The sequence below is a fragment of the Ceratotherium simum genome, chromosome 1 (genome assembly GCF_057802395.1).
Source record: "Ceratotherium simum simum isolate JZ-2026a chromosome 1, ASM5780239v1, whole genome shotgun sequence".
In the NCBI taxonomy this organism is placed as follows: Eukaryota; Metazoa; Chordata; class Mammalia; order Perissodactyla; family Rhinocerotidae; genus Ceratotherium; species Ceratotherium simum.
Genome location: NC_141900.1, coordinates 109,163,455 through 109,188,267, shown reverse-complemented (window position 1 = coordinate 109,188,267; position 24,813 = coordinate 109,163,455). Strand labels below are relative to the sequence as shown.

The following is a 24,813-nucleotide window of genomic DNA, read 5'->3' as shown; positions in this document are numbered from 1 at the left end:
CTTAGTCCTACAGCAGGGTCAGCAAACTTGTCCTGGAAAGGGCCCAAGAGCACATTCTTTAGGCTTCGCTCAACTCTGCCATTGTAGGGAAAGCAGCCACAGACAATATGTAAATGATCAGGCCGGCAGTATTCCAACGAAACTTTTTTTTTTTTGAACAAAAAAATAGGTGGATGGACTTGGCCAGAGGCTGTAGTTTGCTGCCCTCAGTTCCAGAACGTCACCTCTGGTCACACCTTTAACTTTCAGAAGCTGTACGGATTACAATCCTTGTGTTAAAAACCAATCTGTCTCTAAAAATGTGTTGGACAGTAAATATTAGATACTACGCATTCCTGTTCCACTATTTTTTTTCTTTTTTTCTTTATTTTTTGTGAGGAAGATCAGCCCTGAGCTAACAACCATGTCAATCCTCCTCTTTTTTGCTGAGGAAGACTGGCCCTGGGCTAACATCCATGCCCCTCTTCCTCCACTTTATATGGGAAGCTGCCACAGCATGGCTCGACAAGCAGTACATCAGTTCCAAACCCAGGATGCCAGCAGCGGAGCGCACGCACTTAACCGCTACGCCATGGGGCCGGCCCCCTGTTCCACTATTTTATGGGGGAAATAAAAATGCATTCCCAAACCATCCAAAAACCCTAACGAGTTTCCCCAAAATACCATGAAAAACATTTACCTATCTATATAACAACATACCAAGGATTCTTGTATAAGATAAAACACAAATTTTATTTAATAATAATCTTATTAGTGGATACGTTGTGTGCACTATGCAATTATACTTTACAGATTCAGATATAAGTTACATCTTTCTTCTCTACTGCAAGAAATATCCCCAATAATGAAAATAAAGAAGTCATCTTCTGAATGGACCCTGGGTGCCTGGTAGAAGCCGATGCTGGGAGCCATGAAGGGCATCGGGGACCAGGAGAACAGGAGACGCCGCCTCCTTCAGACAAGGCAAGCCAGCAGGGGAACCACTGAGATGACCTCACATTCTCTCTAGCCCTTCACTTCGACTTGCCAGATATTACAACAGGCTTCTGATTCAGACAGTGAATTTGGGGTAAAACTTTTTCACTGTCATTATAGTGAATATTTGGTAGTGAGAATTTGAATACTGAGGAATTCTTGCACACTTCCCCAAATGCACCACGTTCTCTCTATCATACAGTTACAATTCGTTACAATTGGTGGGATGAATTCATTCATTCCAAGAAAAATCAAGAATCATTAATTTTTGACTTCCCATGGGAAGAATCTAGATGATTTTCTGCCTCATTTAGAATAGCTTAGGTGTAATTTTCAATTACTGATTTTATTGGGATATTTGCCAGCCACATTCTGCTAGGATTAGCAACTATCAACACTAAATTTATTTAAAGTGCAAAGAAGCAAACAAAATAAAACAAAGTAACCCAGAAATATAACCTTGTATGTAAATGTTCCTCATTTTAAAATGTTAGTAATCAATTAAAAAGAAAAAAAAAAAACACTTATTTTTGCACTGGATTTGACCTGTGGGGAAGCAGTTAGCCACTCCTGATTTAAATGAAGTCTCATCTCCTTCTGTTCCCCACTATGGCATACCCACAGGCTATGCTATGGTCTGAATGTTTTGTTCCCTAAAATTCAAACGTTGAAGTCCTAATCCTAGTGTGATGGTATTAGGAGGTGGGGCCTTTGGGAGGTGACAGGGTCATGAGGGTGGAGCCTTTATAAGAGACCCCAGAGAGCTTCCTCACCCCCTTCCACCATGTGAGGACACAGCAAGAAGGCACTGGTTATGAACGAGGAAGAGGGGCCCCCACCAAACAAGATCACGTGGCACCCTGATCTTGGACTTCTAGCCTCCAGAACTGTGAGAAATAAATTGCTGTTGTTTATAAGCCACCCAGTCTGTGGTATTTTGTTATAGCAGTCTCGATGGACTGAGACAGGCTAGGACCGATCTAGTTCAATGATGAACGGGACTGGCATTAGCAGGTTTCCTTGTCTTGTCCCTGACTTTAATGGGAGGGAGTGTTTTGAAAGTTTCGCCATTAAATAGGAATTTTCCACTAGGTTACATAATTAGTCTTTTTCCTTTCATTTACAATAAATGGTGAATTGTGTCTATATAGGTGGTCAGCAGGTATAACATTCTGGTTACTAGAGCATTACCGTAATATCACCCTTCAATGGCCAATTTTCATATAACATATATAACACTTAAACCATATTGAATAACTATAGTCTTCCATCTCATAGCACTTTAAAATTTTATAGAATCTTAAAAGAACCACTTTTAACACTAATTACCAACAAGAACAACTTTGAGAAGACTTAAAATATTCACAGTCCACACACCTATGCTAGCAGATAAGTACTGTAAGACTTGTATAAACAGAATTTTATATTATAATGTTCCCAATATTATACCAATAATTTTTTACGTATGTAACTACTGTGTATGTAATAATGAAATGTAGTTATTATGTAAAAAATATTCTATTTAGTGTTCATCAAAATCACTTAAGCAATTCTGAATAAGGATCTTCAATGAGACAGACGCCAATCACACAAAAACACAAAATTTCAACATCTTGCAGTCTGAGATCCATTTTTATATAAAGTTTACTTTACCTTTCCAAGCATTCTGCCCAGGAAGTAGTAATGTCTGGCAAAGGAATCTCCCACAAGCATCTGAGCAGCTGGGCTGGGGTACAGAAGCCCTTCATTAGTAGTCTTAAAGAACCCCTGGTTGGGGTTAAATCCTGACTTCAGTAGTTCATTTAGAAACTCTCTGAAAATACCACCCCCGTCAATGCCAGCTTCATCCAGGCCATGCGCATTCAGTAAGTGCACGCGGATCCGCTTTTTCAAATCAGGCTCTGTTAAAGAAGGAGGGATGAGGGCAAGGAGAAAAGATTTTAAAAGAAAGTAATAAAATAAACTGGTATTACAAGAAGTTTAGGGAAGGGCAGCAAGAATATTAGAGATATTTTAATGCAGGACTCAAAAAAAATCAAAGAGATAATGAGATAGACAGTCCAGTATTTCCCCCAGAGCCTACAAAATGCGAAAAAGAAAGAAGTTCCTTTACGTTACTATATCAAGAATAAAGTTGGAGAGAAAAGGGGGTGTTCAGGCCAGCCCCGTGGCTTAGCGGTTAAGTGTGCGTGCTCCGCTGCTGGTGGCCCGGGTTCGGATCCCAGGTGCGCACCGACACACCGCTTCTCTGGCCACGCTGAGGACGCGTCCCACATACAGCAACTAGAAGGATGTGCAGCTATGACATACAACTATCTATTGGGGCTTGGAGGGGGGACAAATAAATAAATAAATAAATAAATAAAAATTAAAAAAAAAAAGAAAAGGGGGTGTTCAGGAGAAAACAAAATTATCTGACATATTCTAAAGGATGTAACAAACTAAAATACTAGGAGAGAAGAGGAGTGGAATTAAGGACATAAGGATAATACTGGAACAGAAAATTATTACCAAGAAAGGCAAAAAAGACAACAAATAAAAAAGACGTCAGTGAAATTAACATTACAAAGACCCTTTGAAGGAGGCAAATGGTACAGGAGAGTAAGAATGTCAGAATCTACATCATCATTTAAAAGCGATATTTCAGAAATAGTGATAGCTCAAAAACGGGAAAAATTTTTGGTTATACAATGTGCCACAAAGATTAAAATTAAAAAAAAAATTGTAAAGCTGCTTAACTATGCTTGATATCTGGGAGGTGTTTCCACATGGGTCCTCATAAGAACAATACTGCACAAGTAGGAATAACATGTCCCCAGACTCACGGCAATGAAAGTAGCCTTCAATACAGGCTTCAGGATTCAGACCCTCAGTACAAGCCAACAAAAATGATTTTACCAAGAGTTACCAAGTGGTCTCTGGTGGACAGGCTTAATCAGAGAGCAGGTCTGAGAAAGTAACTGACATGTCCTTTATCTTTGGGATTCCCATCAATGTCCTTCAGGCGCTTTACAAATAAGAAGGCGGGAGGAAGAGAGGGGCGGGCAGGGGGCTGCTGCGTCCAGTGCGGTGAGGTGGAGAGCAACAGGACCCAGGTCTGCCCACTGCACCACTGTCCATAGGCTTTAACGAGCTGCTGCCATCTTTCAGACTTAATGTGCAGTCACCAAAACATAGCTGATCTGAAGCATCTCAAGGCACAAGTGACCTCTAGAAAACACCCTGGAAGGGGGGTTAGCAAAATGCCAGTTCAGTACTCCCAACACTGCGAGGGGCAGTGTCAGCACTTCTGAAGTCACAGAACCTGGGGTATGAATATTTTAAATATGTTTCAAAGAGGGCCAATACAACTGATGGTACAGACTGAGGATTATACCATCGTGCACAGCTACCGACTCTGCCTTTCATGGAGCCAGCACAGGACAGGGTCACCCCCATCCCACCAGCAAGGACGAGAGCTGCACCAAGTGAGCTGTATGTTAACGTGCACATCTCCCTCGGGGGTGAGGCAAACAAGCCTAAATGATCTGGCTACGGCTTGCTCTTGTACTTTGTAAAGAAATAACGATCATTGACTATTTACCCTGAGCTGGAATTTACACTAGGAATTTTACATACATTTCTTCAAATCCTTTATAACAACCTTCTGGGTTAAGAATTATCCCCATTCTGTAGTGAGAAAACCAAGAATAAGGAAGTTTGAATGATTTATCTAAAGACATATAGCTAATACTGTAAAGGGAAGTGCTAAAATTTAAAAATATGTCTATTACCTGCAAAGCATAGGTTCTTTTCTACCAAAACATATTCTTTTATTTTTGAAATTTAACTATATTTACAGGAAGAACATGTTTTTCACTGATGATTAAATTCCACAAATATGTTATTTGCATCTACTTTGATTAATATGATTACAAAACATGTTCAATCTCAAGTTCTACGTAAAATGCCAAAAGAAATCTAAGCAGATAATTATAGATACAACACAAAAATATAGTTGAGTGTTTTTTACCTTGACATATATCCTCTTAATATCTATTTTTAAGGATGAACTATAGCATTTATTTGTCATATATAACATTTCTCAAACTGATTGTCAGCAGTTAGCAGCGGCAGATTTTGTTAAAGCTCTAAGTGTAAAAATTTTCTAAGTGGGAAATGCTCAACCATGGTCCATCCTTTAACCTTCTTATTCAAACTGTAGCACTAATATTCTAAGATGAGAGGTCACTGTCTCTTAGACTCAAAGGCCATTCACAGAGGTCACCCCTTCAATTAGGGCTAGAATCGATTCTGTGCTTTCCTGAAGCTTATTTCTGTAAACAGCAATACACAACAGCACAATAATACTTTCAGAATCAAATCTACTCTTCTAGGTATCTTGCCACTACTTGTTTCTAAGGACAAATTAAAAACATATACAGTACGGTTTTACTGAAAAAAACCTAAGTAAAATATTAATTTGATTTTACCCTATTATTTTTTCTTCAGGAAAACAATGTAATAAATCCCGCCCATTAAACGAAACCAAACACCACACAAAAGTGTGGACAAGTGAGGCTCCCAGGAACCCACTACAGTACAGTTCAGAGCCAGCTGTAGCTAATCCTCATCGAAGATAACGGAGGATATCAAGAGCTCACTGTGACGCACTGTCTCTGTAATCCTCACAACACTCCCGAGAGTAGACACGATCACTTCTCCATACTCTTCACATGGAGAAATGAACGTCCACACCGTGCTCTTCCCCAGGTAGAGCGCTGCAGTAAGCCAGCGAGTAGAAAGAGTGTGCTCCAGCTCAGTGCGCCAGGACCTGTGTCACTGCTCGCTTAGCTCCTAACTGCGAAGAGAAGCCACCCAACTTCTCTGAGCTCCACCCAGTCAACTCCCTGGTCAAACGGGGCTAACGCCCACACTTAGAGAGTTGCTCTGAGGTGATGTGAGATAACGAGCACCCATCAAGGGTGGGTTTGCTTTGACTACATGATACGTGGAACAGTCACAGTAACTGATGATATATAACTGGTTGGTCAACAAAGCACTTCAAACCAATGTCCCATAAGTAAATCAAACATTCTGAGATGATATTTAATTTTACTAATTTGCCTAGCAAAATACCAAATAATTTTAACACATGGTTTAAAAATTCTTATTAAGGCCTGAATTAGAGAACATTTACAAAGATTTAAAGCAATTGAACATAAATATTCTGAGAAGATTTTTCCAAATCCTCTAAACTTAATGCAATTGTCAGCGTGCAGCACTTAGGGAGGTGGAGTATGATCAACTTTTGAATAACTTTTAAGCTTAAGAATTCATTAGGAAATTTGAGGCTTGCTATAATCAGGCAGTAACATGTTAAAAAAATCACCTACATGAAATAGTTTTAAATTTAATTTAAAATCGCTGCTAAGCACGTTCTCATTTTGGCTGACGAACTCACACATTCTAGCACCTGTAGCAAGCCTAAGTCAACCAAGTGCAAAATCAGCTCTGCCATGAACATCGTGCCCTTCGCTGTAACCTCACCTATAAGACTCAACTCCTCTTTCCTAAGCCCTGGTTCAAGTCTGACCTCTTCATAAAGCCCCCAACATCAACCACATCTCAACTCTTCTCTGAACACTAACACTAACTGTTGGTGAATTTATCATTTTGTTACATCTGCTGTGTTTTTCCCCAGGTTCAATCACAAATTTAACAAACATCTACTGAGCACCAGCAGTGTGTGCTGACAAAGGATAAGGACCATGAGGACCACTGGTCACCTGGGAGACAGACAGGAAAACTGCTAACAAGACAACACAAACAACGACTATCATTGAAATGACTATCATTGATTTATGAGGGACTGTGGATCCCAAAGGAGGGAGAACTATTTTTTTTCACAAGTATGTTAGACTAGGAGTCAGAATACCTGATTTTTGCCTCATTCATACATAAAATTTTGAAAACATAGTATTCTAGGCAAGAGCAACCCAGTATAGTGGAGACTTCCTAGCCTGCGGTCAGACTTGAGTTAGAACCCTGTCTTAGTTCGTGATATTTGGCTTCAGAGGGCTACAGCATAGATTAAATGACAAAACTACATTACGAAGAAAACAAAAGCCTGGCACACAAAACCTGGAATCAAGGAAGGGAACAAATGATGTTAGCCTTCCTCCATTGTTCTCACAGTATGGCAAACAGCTCTTCAAGCAAAAAACCAAAATTATTCAAAATGGGAGGTTTTGCTTTCCGAAAAGAAAATTAAATCGCTTCCTTAGAAGAAAAGGCAACTGTTACTTCACATCTGACGACCTCCCATCATCTTCCAAACCTGTGATTCAGATCCTGCCGAGCTTTCGTGTTTTTGTTTGTTTGTTTTTTTGTGAGGAAGATCAGCCCTGAGCTAACATCCATGCTAATCCTCCTCTTTTTGCTGAGGAAGACCGGCTCTGAGCTAACATCTATTGCCAATCCTCCTCCTTTTTTGCCCCAAAGCCCCAGTAGATAGTTGTATGTCATAGTTGCACATCCTTCTCGTTGCTGTATGTGGGACGTGGCCTCAGCATGGCTGGAGAAGCGGTGCGTCGGTGCGCGCCCGGGATCCGAACCCTGGCCACCAGCAGCGGAGCACGCGCACTTAACCGCTAAACCACAGGGCCGGCCCTGAGCTTTCGTTTTTAATTCCTTACACTGATTTAATGAATATCAGGGATACCATATTCTAAAGTTAAAATTATTAATATATAAATTAACAATACTAAAACTTTTAACATTGGGTGTCAAATATTAACATAAGACAAAATGTGTCATTGACCTCTAAATGCTGTCCAAATTATTGTTACAATATAATTCTCTTTTATTTAAGAGTACTGTCACTGAAGCACTCATCTTTTTATAAAGACATTAGGATTGCAATGGTGTTTATTTTAGTATATTTAATTTGGATTATAATTTATAATATTTACATAAATAGTTATATACAAAATACAGAGTATAAATGGTTGCCCATCAACATTTTTAGAATTATAGGCTGTCCTCTGAATTTTAGAGATAGACATTTGGGGGTGGGTCGGGGGAGTTTCATGCCTTAAAAAAAAAAATCAATATTCGAAAGGCTTCTGTTGCAGTAACTATCAATCTTAGGAATATTACTGGATAAAATACATCCCCCAAACTTGACCTACTATATTTCAGTTTTAAAAAGTCCTTACAGAACAAGATGATGGACACTAATTTTTTAGTGACTATCTTTTTCTAAAATAACTGCTCAGCCTCCCCCTGCCATACGCATACACAAAGAGAGAATTACATGTACCGTTTTCTGGGGAAAGTTTGTCATAAGCATCTTCATAAATGTAATTTCTTCTTATTGTGACATTAATACCATCCAGAAATGGACCATCTCCTTGAACTTCTTGCTTATCTGCATAAATCAACCTTTGAAAGATCTAACAAACAAGAGAAGTTGTAAGGTTATTTGAAACAACAGACTTTTTGTTATAAACATAAGCAGCCAAAAGGAAAAACGGCTAAATAAATCTTAGTTTTTTTATTTCCATAATTCCGAAATAAATTTTAAAGGCTAAGGTATTAAATATTGATTTTATGCCTTATCAATAACTATATTTATGTATTTTTAATATTGCTCCTTTTCCCCATTTTACAACAAATTTTTAAAATCTCATGCTATAGTATATTTTCACTATTTTCTTTTGTAAACCCTTTATGAAAACCCAGGTGGTGAAGGGAAGAAGAATAGCTTTTAGAGCTATATATTAATATTAGTGGGACTATCTCCATAATGATAAATAAAATTCAAGTAATTTTTTTTGATGCTAAAAATCCAGTAGAGGGAGCTCAGGAACTATGTAATAACACGTATATGTATGTATGTATGTGTGTGCACGTGCATGCACATATATGCGTTTTAATTTTATTTATTTATTTGTTTTCCCCCAAAGCCCCAGGAGATAGTTGTAGGTCATCGCTGCACATCCTTCTAGTTGCTGTATGTGGGACACGGCCTCAGCATGGCCCGAGAAGCAGTGCGTCGGTGCGCGCCCGGGATCCGAACCCAGGCCGCCAGCAGCGGAGCGCACGCACTTAACCACTAAGCCACGGGGCCGGCCCCATGTATGCGTTTTAATGAAGAAATATCAATAGCTTTAAAAGGAACTCATTCTTTTGTTCATCCTGTAAAAAAGAGTGGCTAGGCCTAAAAAAACACCCTCTTGAAGCCATTTCCTAAGAATAGAGCCTCGCAGTTTTTAGAAATTTAAGTAAACTTTATGAATACAAACAAAACATTTTAAATTAAATTTGGAAACAGATAAACAGTTTGTATATTAGTCAAAAATTACCAGGTGAGACATTAAGATAGCTGTTCATTTCTTTTTCACAAAGCAGTGTTTGTGATAAATAACTTTAACATAACGTACAGAAGAATATCTTTTTTAAAGTGTGCATTTTCAAAAACCAGGCAAAATTTACTAGACAAAAAAGACCTTATATTCCCACTACAAGAAAACGATATAGCATAGCAGGCCCTTTAACTAGTTACAACTATGGAAAAAAATATTTCAGGTTTGTACAAAGAGGTATTTCGTTTGATTATGCTTTTATAAATCATTCTCAACTATTACAATCTAATGAGAAAAAAATAAATTATATAATCCGCTAGGTACTAGGCAACTTCAGAGATTTTTTTCCGTTGGTGTTAGTTTTTTAATACTGAAATGATATAAATAACCATAAAACATACGTAGTGAATCTATAAAGAAACTAAATTGCCTACCTTGACTCGTTCCTCAAATGGAACCACAAAGGGCAATTCTGTTAGGATGGCGAGCTGTCTCTCCTCAGACACAGACAGGGGTGGGGACTCCAAACCCACTGCAACACAGTGTAAACCTGCATTAGTTATGTGGACTTTCCTTTCAGACTCACAAGGCTACACACTGCATGGTTCAATTCAAAGACATTCTGGAAAAGGCAAAGCTATAGGGACAAAAAACAAATCAGCAGTTGCCAGGGGCTAGGGCTGGGCAAACGGATTGGCTACAAAGGAGGATGAGGTAATTTTTGGAGTGATGAAACTATTGTATATGGTTGATCATGGTGGCGTACGTTTATCAAAAATCACAGAACAGTACACTAAAAAGAGTGACTTGCACAGTATGTAAATTATACCTCAATAAACCTGAGTTACAAGAGAAAAATGCAAGCTCTGAGAGAACTCACCGTCCAGGGTAGACTGCAGAGGGCCTATCCTGCCCATTCGCCGGAACCTCCACACGTGTCTGGAAGCTGGTACGTAGAGCTGGGTGACCTGCGGGGACAGCAACCTTTGCTCAGAACTTCCCTGTGCCCTAGTACAAACTCTGAACTTGTGATGTGTGAACAGAATCCATGTTCACATTGCTTTAGAGTTAGCTAGGTCCCTCTCTTTGACCTCAGGTCCTTTCCAGGTGACCTTTTCATGTCCTCTCTCCTACGCTGGCTGCCCTTCTATACTTGTACAGTGTAATTATTGTTCTAATACATCCCAAGGAAATCTCTACTTGTTCTATTTAATGAGGTATAATATTTGGACATAGTAATCATAATATGATTGCTTTACGAAGCAAAATATATCACCCTTAAAAATTAAAAAGTTTCTTACTATTACCAAAAATTCACCTTCTCATAATTAAAAAAAATGGTAATTTCACTGAATGCGTAGCCAAATAAGGCTGGTACAGTATGCTGTCTCCAGTTCTTTGAACCTGTCAGTTCCCCTCAGCCCTTATTTTTGCCTTTGTAATTTCTGATGAAGAGGCAGAAGCATTTGTCCTGTAACATTCCCATAATCTGGATTTCGCTCACTGCACCCGTATGGTGTCAGTGAATGTGTACTTCTAGCCTCTCCATCTCCTATAAATCTGTAGTTACATCGAGAGGTTTCATCACATTCAGCTCTGATTTCTTGGCAAGAACACCTCAGAGGTGGTGTGTGCTCTCTCCTCAAGAAGCACATGTCTGGCTGCTGCAGGTCCATGTACTGTTTGTTACAGGTCAGTGATGAGATTGAGAACCTGTGCCAAAATATGAATCAAGTCTGCCACTAGACACACTGCTTGGTTCTGCTTACCTTTTCTCCAAAACTTTCTGGAGTAAAGAACAGCACAGTGATTTATATTGTGGCACAGACTCTCATCTCCTCAGGGCCCCAAACCCAGTCTCAGCAGGCCCAGTGTGTGGACTGCACTTGGTCAGAGCATGCAGAATAGTGTGATTCTAGTTCAGAAATGCCTTCTTCATGTATTATTAGTTGGAATACTTCTACACAGAGAAGGATCTCACGTGATCAGCTACTTGGTTAGCCTAAAGGAAAGGCAGCCTAAATGTGTGATTACTTCTTTTCTCCAAACCAGTATTCAAAATAGCGAAATGGTTCCTCTGCATCCTGCAAAAACGGCCGATGCAGTTCTTCTTTTTCTTTTTAGTAACGTTATGAACTTGTAGATTAAGCATACTTGAGTTTAGTCCACTGCCCCTATTTCGAGTGATGCTTGTTTTCCACCTTGGGCTGGCTGCAGCCCTTCAGATGGCTCTGGCCCTCTCAAACAAGCCCAGATGCTTCCGGGCGTTCTCTTGATCTCTAATGACAAAACACTCCCAACCCATCCTGGACTGACGTTCCCCGGACCTAGAACCAACCAGGGTGCCAAGGCCTGCTTCTTTTGGTGTGAAAAGTCGTTTAGAGGCCCCACCCTGGGCCCGGAGGTGTTCACTGCTCCAGGATCTGTCATGGTTACTCGACCTGGTCAGCTGTCAGAGCTAGAAGCCGTGTGCTTAATTTAAAGATAAAATATCTCATGCGGACACTGTAACGCTTCTGAAATTGTTCTAAAATATATGTTTGCTTTTCTTTAATGTTTCTGTAATCTTGTTTCTTCTATAGCCCTCCACTCTCTGGCCCCTTCCCCAAGATTCTGAAATGAATCCACTCACGCCTTTTTTTGACAAACAAAAATGAAAATACCTCATATCTTTTGTTAATGTTTTTCAATTTTATTTTTAAATACATTATACTATTGAATCTACTTCAGATCTAGATTTTACTAATCAAATTTGTCCCTATTCCTTGGAAAACCAAGGATAAACTCCATCTCATTTAAGTACTAAATATAGATTGATAATCAATACCAATAAAGGCAAAATCTTTTTCAACCCCAACAAAGAATCATTAGGCTTCAATATAATTTGTGGTTAAAAGAGCAAATCAGGTTTAATAGCAAACTCAGGATGCATGTTTAAGTCAATGATATTGCTATATATTCTATGACATGACCCCAGAGTTAGTAATAAAAAAGTTTACTGCTAATATTTAGTTATATAACGAGTAATAAAGAATTTCAAAGGATTTATTCTTTTCCCCATAAAGATAAAAGCTAAAAAAAATATGTTTAATGAAAAATATTGAAAAGATCTTTCAGTAACACCTTATCTGCTTTAATATCTTCCTGTTCTGACAGCCAGTGATTTGGAGGACAAAAATTTCTCCTTGTGTCTCTGGACTTCAACATTTTCACTAGATTGGTGATGACCTGAAGAGGAAAAAGAGGACTATGTCATAAACAAGCTCAGGAACTCCCACCACACAAAAGCGAGCAACACCACCAACCGGAGTCAAGGGCCACGGCACATTTCCTCACCCGCACGCTTGAGAGTGTGCGGTTTTGGCGACCAAGACCTGACCAGACCACCACCTGTTTACAGAAAAGTACACCGTTCTGTGATCACAAGAGTAAGTTTTAAATACAAAGCAGCTAGTTATCTGCCAATAAAGAGACAAAAATTAACACAAATATGTGCAAAAGCTGATTTTTTAAAAACTACAAGGGAGGTAGTAATTAAGTTTTGAAGCACAAATCTGGAAATGTATTAGCTCATTTGGGCTATAATAAGAGACATCTCCAAGTATAGCAATTTTATAAAACTTCTTCCTAAGGTAAAATAGCATTTCTTATTTTTCTGATAAACACCTCATCAAGGGTGCTGGGGGGGGACAAAGAAGCGTCCCAGGTACATCTCTCACAACTTGCAAAAAGAAAAACAATTTCAGTATTTCCCTTACATAAGCATCTGGAGTTAGGTCTACTTCCTACCATAATTCCACACAAACTTAGTCTAACTTCTTTCATAAAGCTTCTCAAAATGCTCTGGCCCACCCAAACTTCCACTACATTCTCATAGCTAAGTCCTTTATTACTGTTTTTCCAATGAGCCTCAGTTCCTCTCTGGTTATGCAATAAGCTCCCTATCAACAGAACCCAACTAACAACCTGGAAACCTAGTAGATACTCAATGACTGACTTGGGAACAGTAATTAATTGTAAATTTTATAATGTATGATTAAAGAGATCTAACAGCACTGTCTATTTAAAAAAGACCTGCAGTTCTATATTAAAGAGAAATGTATTTTGTGATATACAAACAAACACAAAATTTTAAATCCAAAGTTTTAACCCTTTACAATCAGGATTTGATGATACAACTATTATGTAGTTAAAGTAAGTCTATGATGGTGTTTTCTGAAAAAGTCAGCCAGGCTTGTGTACACGCTGCCTCCAACTAAGCAAAATATAACTTGGATAAGGAATTAGAATAAAATATAATTTGGATAAGGAATAATATTAGGGTAATGTGATAAATTTCCAAATATACCCACTGGACAGGCAAGATTGCATAATCTCAAATAGATTTGTCTTTAAAATCGCACAGTTTTGCATCTATGTACAATAGAAATACAAACGGTTCTTTTACGACATGTAAATCCTGGTATCCAGGGATACCATAAATTCTGTGCGTCCAATGAAAATGAGTGAGAAAGGGTCCTTGGTTGATATCTCAGGCCACTATAATGTGGACACCACTTGGATGAGATGCCCATGGACAGAGAAAGAGGAATACTTGAGCAGTTGGGCCACGTAGGCAAAACTACATTAGTAAAAACGTCTCAAGGTGTAGAATACAGCTTTTTAACTGGCGGATATCTCTTGCCTAGATATAGATGCGACATCTATGCCATCTTGTGGCATTTTAAAGCCTATCATAATACTGTGGTAATATCCTTTCTGAATTAGCAGAAATTTGCTTAGCTAAGTAGTCAGGGTGAATTCACAGTTGTCATCCTTGGTTCTTGACTCTGCTGTGGTTGCTGAGGGGTTAGGTACACACATGCAATGTTTTATGATTACTGATTTCAGGTGCAGCTGAAGTAGACAGAGAACAGCCTAGTTTTTGGTTCTATCTGGTTAACTGCTGGTCATAACACAGTACGGTCCTTGACCTAATGCACTTAATTCCTGGAAGTCTCTCAGTTTTGCTCTTCAAAAGAAAAGACTGAATAAATCTCAGTGAGTTACATTACATGTGTTATCTTGGTCTGGGAAAAGTTCAGGTCAGTCCACACAGAGCACACCACATAAAACTTAACACATGCTCTTCCAATAGTGGAGACAGGAGGACAATCTTTTTGTATGAAAATCATCATATCTTATTTTTCAATTTTTATAACCAATTGTATTGGTATTTTAAATTAAAAATTTTTTTTGTGTATGTGAGCAAGATTAGCCCTGAGCTAACACCCGTTGCCAATCCTCCTCTTTTTGCTGAGGAAGACTGGCCCTGGGCTAAGACCTGTGCCCATCTTCCTCTACTTTATATGGAATGCTACCACAGCATGGCTTGACAAGCGGTGCGTTGGTGTGCACCTGGGATCCCAACCTGTGAACCCCGGACCGCCGAAGCGGAGCTGGCACGCTTAACTGCTGCACCACCGGGCCGGCCCCTTGTATTGGTAAATAAATTCAGATTTAATAGATATTGTGCTGAAATTTACCCACAATATACCACAACTGTTAACAAAAGACATGCTTCCTGACACATATTTATGTGTATTTATTTAATTGCACCCATGTACTTACGGCTTATTTGCATCATCCCACTGAATCTTGACATCCTCATGAATTTAGCATCCCCATTGTACAGCTGAGGAAACTTAGCTTTATTGAGGGTAAGTAACTTGCTCAAGGTCTTGCAAGGGGCGGGACCAGGGCTGCCTAACTCTACAATACAAAATTTTATCCACCTCCTGGTATTCACCTCTATCCAATCTATGTTTATGAGGACAAAATAAATAAAAATAAAAAAAAAATAAAACTACATCAAAAAAATGGGCCGGCCCCAAGGCTTAGCGGTTAAGTGCGCGTGCTCCGCTGCTGGTGGCCCGGGTTCGGACCCCGGGTGCACACTGAAACACCGCTTCTCTGGCCATGCTGAGGCCGCATCCCACATAGAGCAACTAGAAGGACGTGCACCTATGACATACAACTATGTACTGGGGCTTTGGGGGAAAAACAAATAAATAAAAATAAATAAAACTATATGTTTATGAGGACATTTATTTTCTATAGGTCACAAACAATATTAAACTTTATATGATATAATTAATGCCGTAATTTACATTCCTCTTTTAAATTATTGTGAAATTAAACATTAAAATCTTTCAATATAGAGCATTCTCTTTCCTATTTTCACATTCTAAATATTAAAAAAGAAGTAATCATATATTACTTATAAAATGTCCCAGTATCATCGATCCTCTTTCAAAACATAGGAAAGAGAGAGAGAGGTGTGGGAGAGAAAGGGAGAGAGGAATGGAGGAAAGAAGGTATAAAGGGATCTGGGCCCAAGAAGATATGTAAGGAAGGCGTGTCAACAGAAGTCACTGCGGAAAAGCATGTAGTAACAAATCAAAGTTGATAGTCAACCAAACTTGAAGATGAGCCCTGGATAGGGCTGCTAGAGAAAGTACAGGACACCTAGTCAAATTTGAATTTGAGATAAGCATCAAATAATTTTTTTAGCATATATCCCAAATATTGCTTTATTAAAAGTATAAGTATATCCCAAATATTGCACAGCACATATTCATGTCTAAAAACCAATTTGTTGTTTATTTGAAATTCAAATTTAACTGGGTGACACATTTTTATTTGCTAAATCTGGCAATACTAGCCCTGGACCAATTCCAAAAATACTTTTTTTAGAAATGCCAAATCCCATATCTTAAATTCAACTAAGAACATTTTCCTCCTTCATTCAAACTATTTTTCTTCTAAGTTTTAAAGAAAAATACAAATTTTAAGAAACCAAGAATATTTAACTGGGTCCATTCTGTGATGTCAAAACACCTTTCAACACATTCCTGGGGCCAGCCCAGTGGTGTAATGGTTAAGTTTGCACACTCTGCTTCGGCAGCCTGGGGTTTGCGGTTTTGGATCCTGGCTGAGGACCTACACACTCTCATCAAGCTGTGGTGGCATCCTACATACAAAATAGAGGAAGAGTGGCACAGATGTTAGCTCAGGGACAATCTTCCTCACCAAAAAAACAAAAAAACCCAACACATTGCTTTTCTCTGCATTTATTTTCACAAACTCAGTTGCTACACAAATATTTAGTACTGAAAACACAAAGTTTACGGAAGTGATCATTAAAAAATTACATAACTTGGTTAAGGATTGTAAAAGGTAAGGAAAATTGGAGTAACAATTTAAAGCTGAATCAATAGAGAGCCAGTGCTGAGATCAGAAGACAGTTTTCTTTCAGCTAATTTTATCAAATTTTCTGGCATAGATATGCCTACTAAAGACTCTACCAAAACTGAAAGACTTATAGAATTTTAGATTTAAACAGGACCTAAGTCATGGATGAGTCCAATTTTGCAAACTGAGATCAAAGGTTGTAACTATCTGCCCACAGTGAATTCTTTGTACAGTTAGGCCCGTGGTTCTTAACCCCAGCTGGGTATTAGAATCTCCTGCTGATAAATGCCCACACACGGGCACCACCACCGCAATTTTAAGTCAATTCATTTGAGGTGAAGCCAGTTAATAACTGTGTTTAACTGTTCTCCAGGAGATCCTGCTATGCAGTTAGACTTGAGAACCAGCGTTTTAAGAAATATGAAGTAAAATAAAACAGCAAACAAGCAAACACTAGAATAACTAGATGCACCCAGCTCAATGTTCAGTTCAGTGACTTTAATAATTAAAATACAACAGTATTATATGTCTTTGATGGGTTTAACTCTAGTCCCCATATCATGTTCTTCATGCTAGATCTAAACGTTAGATTAAATAAATACTCAAAAACTAGTAAAATTATTTAATACTCAGAAATGCACACAGTTGTTACACATATTCTATTATCTACCATTTGAATTAAATTAAAATACGTGATACCTATAAGGTTTCTCTTAACCCCAATGTTAAAAGATCAAGTAGATAATAGCTTAGAAACATACAGACTCCTCACAAAAATCACACGACAAGTGTCCAAGTTGAAGATTATAAATTAACAGACACTGTTTCACAAGATCCCTCTATGTTTGAGAGTTCATTGGCTACGACGGTCAAAAGAAAATCTTGACCAATGACCTTAGAGAAATATTCCTAAACATTACATACATTACATCATATAATAAACTTATATATAAATAATATAAATAACAATATTATAAATACATATATTTATTAAAGGACTTAAGGCTATTGATGTTAAAGTATGACACTTCTGAATGGAGATCACTGATATTTAGTTACATTATTACAATCAAAAAAGTACATACAGGGGCTGGCCTGGTGCTGTACTGGCTGGGTTTGTGCGTTTGAATTCTGGGCATGGACCTGTACACTGCTTGTCAGGCCGTGCTGCTGTGACAGGTGTCCCACATATAAGGTAGAGGAGGATGGCCACAGACCTTAGCTCAGGGCTAATCTTCCTCACCAAAAAAAAATATAGTCCAAATTTTGAAAGGCCACTAGAAGATTAAATTACATTATAATATAAAATAATAATCTCTTTTTATCTTAAATCTGATATGTAAAATCTGGAAAGTAAAATCAAACATCTTAGGTAATTCTTTAAAAAGTTCAATACAAAGCATAGGATACAGCACCTAATTTATGGGTACTGAACTGTGGTAAATGTGTAATGCGGTGAATATACATCAAATAAATATTTTTTAAAAATTTGATTTCATAATGAAGAATATATAAAAATGAACACACGAGAAAAGCTGGTAAAGCACCAGCTCTAAGAGCCTCATCTCACGGAAGACCAGAAGGACGGCTCTCCCGGCGTAAACCAGAAGCTGAGGACTGCAGCAGTGGTTTGTTCCATCCTGCGTGCTCCAACAGCACCGATCTCTCAGCTTTGTTCTATCTCAGTGTAATCAGTTGAAGGTTTGTCTTTTTCAACATAGCGATATTGAAAGAAGAGGAACTCAGTCAGACTTCATTTACGATGCCCCCGGCACAAGGTGGAGTCATGTCCCTGGGATAAAGACTGTGGGTGTCTAAATAATTGATAGCAATGACACCCTAACCTATAAAAGTCATCAAGCATCTGATATGGATCATCGTGGTCAAAAGGTAAACCAAGCTTTACATAGCCCCTTAGTTACCACTTGTTAAAACTGGTATATTTTTAAAGACAATAGTACTCTCCAGCACGCTAAAAACACGGCAAAATTACTTCTTAAAGTATCCATTTTACCTTCATAGACAGGAAAGGACATGGCACAGCTCTACAAGAACAAAGGGTGCTGCTCTGTGTCATTCAGTTAACACTGACGGATAATGGTGGCATGTCAGGGATATAGTCAGGGCACTCCTGTTGTTTTAACTTTTTTTTTTTTTTGGTGAGGAAAATTGTCCCTTAGATAACATCTGTTGCCAATCCTCCTCTTTTTGCTTGAGGAAGATTGTCCCTGAGCTGTGCCAATCTTCCTCTATTTTGTATTTGGGATACTGCCACAGCATGGCTTGACAAGCGGGTCCCCGCCCAGGATCTGGGCTGCTGAAGTGGAGGGCGTGAACTTAACTACTACTACGCCACTGGGCTGGCCCCGCTGTTTTAATTTTTTTAAAAGTCCTTTTGAAACTGAAAAATACAAATCAACCACCAAGGAAGTGAAAGCCCCTGATAACATAAACCTCTCCCTCTGTATATATGGATATCTGTAGGTAAGGAAGGCACAAAAACCTACCACTGCTCCCCCAATACACCTGCTTCCCCTGAGGGAACTCCTATTCAGTCTGGTAACCGCATACAAAGGCATATCAAAAGGAGTTCCTATCTCCTCATAGGGCTAAAGCAATTATAGCTATAAATTACACTTCAAGAGGAGTTTATAAATTTGATAAATGCATAAACTGTTTTAGCAGTGTCAATGCAGGGCCTAGAAACTGACCTCAATTCTTACAGTGACAAAGAAAGATGACTCTATCCACTTAAAATGCTATGTTCTGTGACCAGCCCACAAAGCCTCTCACAGAAATGATTCGAGAGGACCATCATAAGACTGAAAAATGAAAATGGTCAGTGGTCAAAGGAGTCAGATCTCATCATTTGCAATTCTGTCAAAATCAACGGAAGGCAGGAAATCACTGACAAATGCTTTTTACCTTTTTTGGTTGCTTCTACCTTGAATTCTTCAACTCAAATTTGGCACTGAAATATACAGAAAATGCTAACATTTTATTTTAGTACTTTTCAGAGGGGGATGTAGAGGAGCAGCTGAGTTCCAAGGCTGGTTCTATCATCTACTAGCTATGTGACGGCATCTGTCCCATGGGGACCTCACAGAATTATTGCATTCAATGAATTAATACATGGAAAGCTGTACAGAGTAACCACTGAGGTAACTCTTATTATTTCATATTAAAGATAATTGTTTCTTAAAAGAAAACTAATAGCAGCTGAATCCTTCTCTACTCAAAGATGCTGCCTTGATTTTTTCTTACTTTTAGGGCTCAGCTCAATAGCAGGGAGGATAAAAACTTTTTTTCCCCCAAAGAATAGGAATACTGTTCAAAAAGTTGTCTTTAAACAATTCTGTTCTAAATTCAGGTCTTTGTAACAATGCAATTTCAAAGCTAAAACAATCCTGTACTAAAAAAAGTATACCCTACTAAAAAAAAAGTAGGGTGAACTTTCACTCTAATTCTTAAAACCCTCAATCCTTAAGGAAGTGGTAATGAGTCACTTTGAAGCATAAGAAAAAATTCACTACAAAATTTTCATGTAATGCTTAAGCAAAATAAAATAGGGCCAGCGGGAAACTGTCTTATATAGCATTATTACATTCAGAGATTTCTAGGTCCTGAAGATAAGTCTGTCATATGAAAATTATGAAATTCTCAACAGGTGCTATAAAACAATGAAATTATCTGATACTGTACACAAAACCTGATATCCTACATAATAGAAGCTTTATTAACAAAGATTCCAGCATTTAATTAAATACTTAAAGAAAAACACATATGCTACCATAGTACCCCTATCCAAGAAAAGCTTAAATAAGAATTGTAAGTTTTAAATGGGTGAGATAGCTTATTTTTAACTTAGAAAAGTTGCAAAATTGTCAATTTTTAAGAAAGAATCTATTAAGGGCTCAACATGTGACCTTCAAAGTTTACTTAGGAATACAGAGACAGGTAATTAAAATAACTCGTGCAAACATATATTACATCAACCTGCACAAATTATAAATTCAATGATGCATTAGTACTATATTCCGTGCAATCAAAACATTATCAGTTACTCTCACTGCTACTAATGCTCATGCTCGTAAGTGAAATGTGTTGTAAAATCAGGCAGAATGGGCTGGATAGAGACTATCGTGCACTCGTAGGATGAATAAGCAGTCCTTAATTAGCCCATCAGGTTAAGTGCAAGCATTAATGGGCCTTTCCTAAAGTCTAGCTTGACATCTTCCTCCAAACATGGCCAAGAAGAAAGTTCCATTAGCAATATTAATACAAGCTTAGTTGATCATTTTCATTCAATTAACTTCTTTCAATTAAATAGATAGCTTGACAAAAGCAGTGATAAAAGACCTAAAGGGACAGCTGATGACTCGAACTGAACATTAGTGTGCGAGAGGTCGCTAGTATTAAACGGACTGTAAATCTAGCATTCAATTTGGAAAATGCATTTCTTCTGCTCTCACTCCTTTAATGAGCAATTTTAGCTGACTAGATGTGTTTGCTGCAGAAATTTCATGGGAAGTCAAGCACCCTTTTTCTTTTCTTTTTTTCTCCCCCAAGTTATATTCTCAGTGGTGGTGGTTTCCTGTCAACATTCCAGCCACAGTAACTCATAACCTTTCTTTCTGCATGGTTAAAGATGAAGATATTTTAAAATAATTTATATTCAACTTGCATTAAATTAATGACCTTTTTCCACCTTTGTTAATCAAGTTCTTAAAAGATTAAACAAAATCGGTAAGAGATCTTATAGTGAAAAATAAAAATGAAAACATTTAAAAACTTTTATTTATACTTTACCGTGGCACTAAAAGTACTTTGGGCAATTTATAAAAAATGCATGTAACAATGTGAAAACAAGGTTTTAAAAGGAGGCAAATGTAGGGCTGGCCCCGTGGCTTAGCAGTTAAGTGCATGCACTCCACTACTGGTGGCCCGGGTTCGGATCCCGGGCGCACACCGACGCACCACTTCTCCAGCCATGCTGAGGCCGCGTCCCACATACAGCAATTAGAAGTATGTGCAGCTATGACATACAACTATCTACTGGGGCTTTGGGGAAAAAAAGGAAGAGGACTGGCTACAGATGTTAGCTTAGGGCCAGTCTTCCTCAGCAAAAAGAGGAGGATTAGCACAGATGTTAGCTCAGGGCTGATCTTCCTCACCAAAAAAAAAAAAAAAAAAAGGAGGCAAATGTAAAATGAAAATGACTTTTCTTAATTTAAAAGTTTTGCAAATCAAAAATTATGCCTAAAACAAACCTGTATTTCTATTCTTCTGAGTCAAGTCAAAACAAATTTGTACATTATTTGACATCAGTAAACAAAAAAATACATATACTGTATACCTTAAATAACTGAATCCATCGTTTTTGTTCCATCTGTATACATTGTTGCATTTCAGAATTAGTAGTAACTCCAATACTTTGAAATGCTGTAATATATTCTTCTCGAACTTCTGGTTTTGTTTCCGGATAAGCCAACTTGATGATCCCTAAGCATGCATCTCGAAGGCATCGAGACAACATTATCAGTTCTTCTAAACTAAAAGGCATCATTGATGATTGTCTTTGACCTACAACTGAAAAACATAATCCAATTTTCTATCATATTTGCTTGTTTTTCATTTCTCAACACACACTGAAAGACTTAAAAGGCTTAAAACTTTTCTATCATCTATGTAAACAGATAGGCCATGGGGCCAGCAACAAACTGATATCTCATAATTCTTACCTTCTATGGGATCACCAAAGAATTCATTATCGTGTATGGAAATTAGTGAGTGACTAAACAAGGAGCTAAAAAGGTAGAAGAGGGGGATGATTCGACTGGAATCTTCAAAAGACATAGGAGAACCCCTTGATATCACCTGAAGCAATGGTACCATAGACCTTGAAGTGGAGAAAGAGAGAAAAAAAAAACCAATGAATTCAAGATTAGTTTTAGTTTGGGAACGAATTCAGACATGACATCAGCAAATATAATCAGGGAAAATAACGTTTATATTAACAATTAAACTACTTACAGGGACGGTAAAGTCGTTCTAACAATAGAGGTTAATAAATAACATAAATTAAAAAATAGGGGGATGGCCCAGTGGCGCAAGCGGTTAAGTGCATGCGCTCCGCTGTGGTGGCTCAGGGTTCGCCGGTTCGGATCCCGGGCGCGCACCGACGCACTGCTTGGCAAGCCATGCTGTGGCGGCGTCCCATATAAGTGGAGAAAGATGGGCACGGATGTTAGCCCAGGGCCAGTCTTCCTCAGCAGAAAAAAAAAACAGGAGGATTGGCAGATGTTAGCACAAGGCTGGTCTCCTCACACACAAAAAAATAGGACACCAACTCACCACTCTTTACTAATGTTTCTGATACTATTTTCAACTGGATAAATTTTGTTACTGAGAGTGAGCCAGTGGCCCTAAGGTTGACCCTAAGAGCAGAGTTATAGTAAGTAATACCCCCATTAAAGAAACACACTTTACTTTTATGTTGAAAACTGTCCCTTCCCCCTAAACTGTCCCTTCCCTCTCTACTTAACACATTGAACAAAAGCAGATCGTTCTGGTCTCATGAAAAATTTATCCAGCTATTTACATTTAGGAACATTCAAAACAGCTGAATATTGAACCCAGATTAGAACCTTCAGCAATAGTTTCCCCTTGTCTATACTGGGCCTTGTTTCTACTATCCAAGTTTATTTACCAGCTCCCATTATCACTCCTGCTTTTACAAGGAATCACGCAACCACCCAGAGCAGCTCTCAAGGGAGACGGTCTTCAGAGAGCTTTGTAGTCTCCGTCACCTGTCAAGAGCTGTGATCTATTAAATTTACTTCTCCCACCTAGAATCTGTTCCCTTTCTCTCTTGGGTAAATGTGGTTCCTTGTCTTATTGAACATTTAGCTACAGAGGTTCACTTGTAAGCTCTTTCCAAACCATAAAGCCCATGGTCCCTCTTGCATGTCCAATCAATCGTGGGTTAGCAGACGTTGTGGGCAAGATCACTCTCATCTTCCTCCCTGTATGTTTATACCTTAAATGTCTATGTCCACAAAGCCACAGGTGTATATTAGACGAACTGTGACCAGGAGTCAGGACCCACAAATTATCAACCAGCTGCCCAACACTGCCAAAAGTTATATGAGAGAGCAAAGCAGAAGACCTAGCACAGGTATGTTTATTCCTAGTGGGGCTATGGTTAGCTTGGCTGAACCACCTGGAGTTTTATGGTCTCTGTGATGCACAGTTCAGGGAACATCACTGCTACCAACAGGGCCAGGAGAACAGGGAGTCAGACATGCACCCTAAACTCTGTCCCACTCCTGCACACCATGAACACGCCTCATTCCTGAGCGCAGTCACAGCACTTAGCACTATGCTGAATGGACTGATGAACGACAGTGATCTGTCCAAAATACAAACGTAGTTGAGGACATACACAAAAGGACAAAGCACAGCTGTCCTACCTCATTGCCAAAGCCAGAGTAAAAAAGGCAGGGGGCTGCCTTAACTGCACAACAGTGGCTCCCTTCCAACTGCCAAGTCCTGTGAGGACAGAGCCCTCTCCTGTCTCCTGAGTCACTCCCACCAAGCCTAGCACTGGGCCTCCGCTCAGTAAAAATTTTGCTGACACATAGAAGAAAAAAAATGTAATGTCATATGTTTTATTGATATTAGTAAAAATAATGGTTTGTATCTTTCAGTTCCCTTGCCACTAAATGCAGAACTAAAAAGTAACAGATAATATTGATGAACAAACACTATCTAGGGGAACACACCATAGGCTGAGTTAACCAGCTGCAATGTGGAGAGAAGCATTTCCTGAATCTAAAAAAGTGATAAACCAGCTTTCAGCTGTTATCCGTGTCAATAATCCTTGTACTTAAAATCATCATCATCCTTAATTATGCACATATACATCAGAATGTATAAAACTCTTATAGTGGTTCCCTAAAAAAAGATGAGGGCAATTATTTAACATTAGCTGATTTGTTTTCTTTAACCCCCTGTGAGGTAAGCAAAAGGAATTCATCATTTTTGTTTTAATGACAGAAAATGTGATTGGCCAGAAGGGTCAGATATGTGCCTGTGGTCTCATCCAGCTGGGACATAAATGAAACACATGTCTCTTGATTCTCTTCTGACTGCTCTTTCTGCCATAAACACTGACTCAAACATTCCTCTGAAAACAGGTCAATCTCACTTATGTGCAAATAAAAAGTCCATAATTTACTGTAATGGAAGACACTGA

The 24,813-nt window shown here is 38.6% G+C and overlaps 1 protein-coding gene across 2 annotated transcripts in view; it reads right to left on the bottom strand.

Moving 5' to 3' along the window:
• The window catches only part of UBE3C (ubiquitin protein ligase E3C), a 140,788-nt gene that overhangs the window by 46,188 nt on the left and 69,787 nt on the right, over window positions 1-24,813 (bottom strand). For both annotated transcript variants that reach the window (XM_087433750.1, XM_087433758.1), the window contains exons 12-18: window positions 22,298-22,455; window positions 21,913-22,145; window positions 12,447-12,551; window positions 10,204-10,291; window positions 9,758-9,855; window positions 8,279-8,411; window positions 2,629-2,876 (exon numbers count right to left, since the gene is read on the bottom strand). In XM_087433750.1, coding sequence (XP_087289876.1) covers window positions 2,629-2,876; window positions 8,279-8,411; window positions 9,758-9,855; window positions 10,204-10,291; window positions 12,447-12,551; window positions 21,913-22,145; window positions 22,298-22,455 — 1,063 coding nt within the window. The remainder of the gene's footprint in view (window positions 1-2,628; window positions 2,877-8,278; window positions 8,412-9,757; window positions 9,856-10,203; window positions 10,292-12,446; window positions 12,552-21,912; window positions 22,146-22,297; window positions 22,456-24,813) is intronic.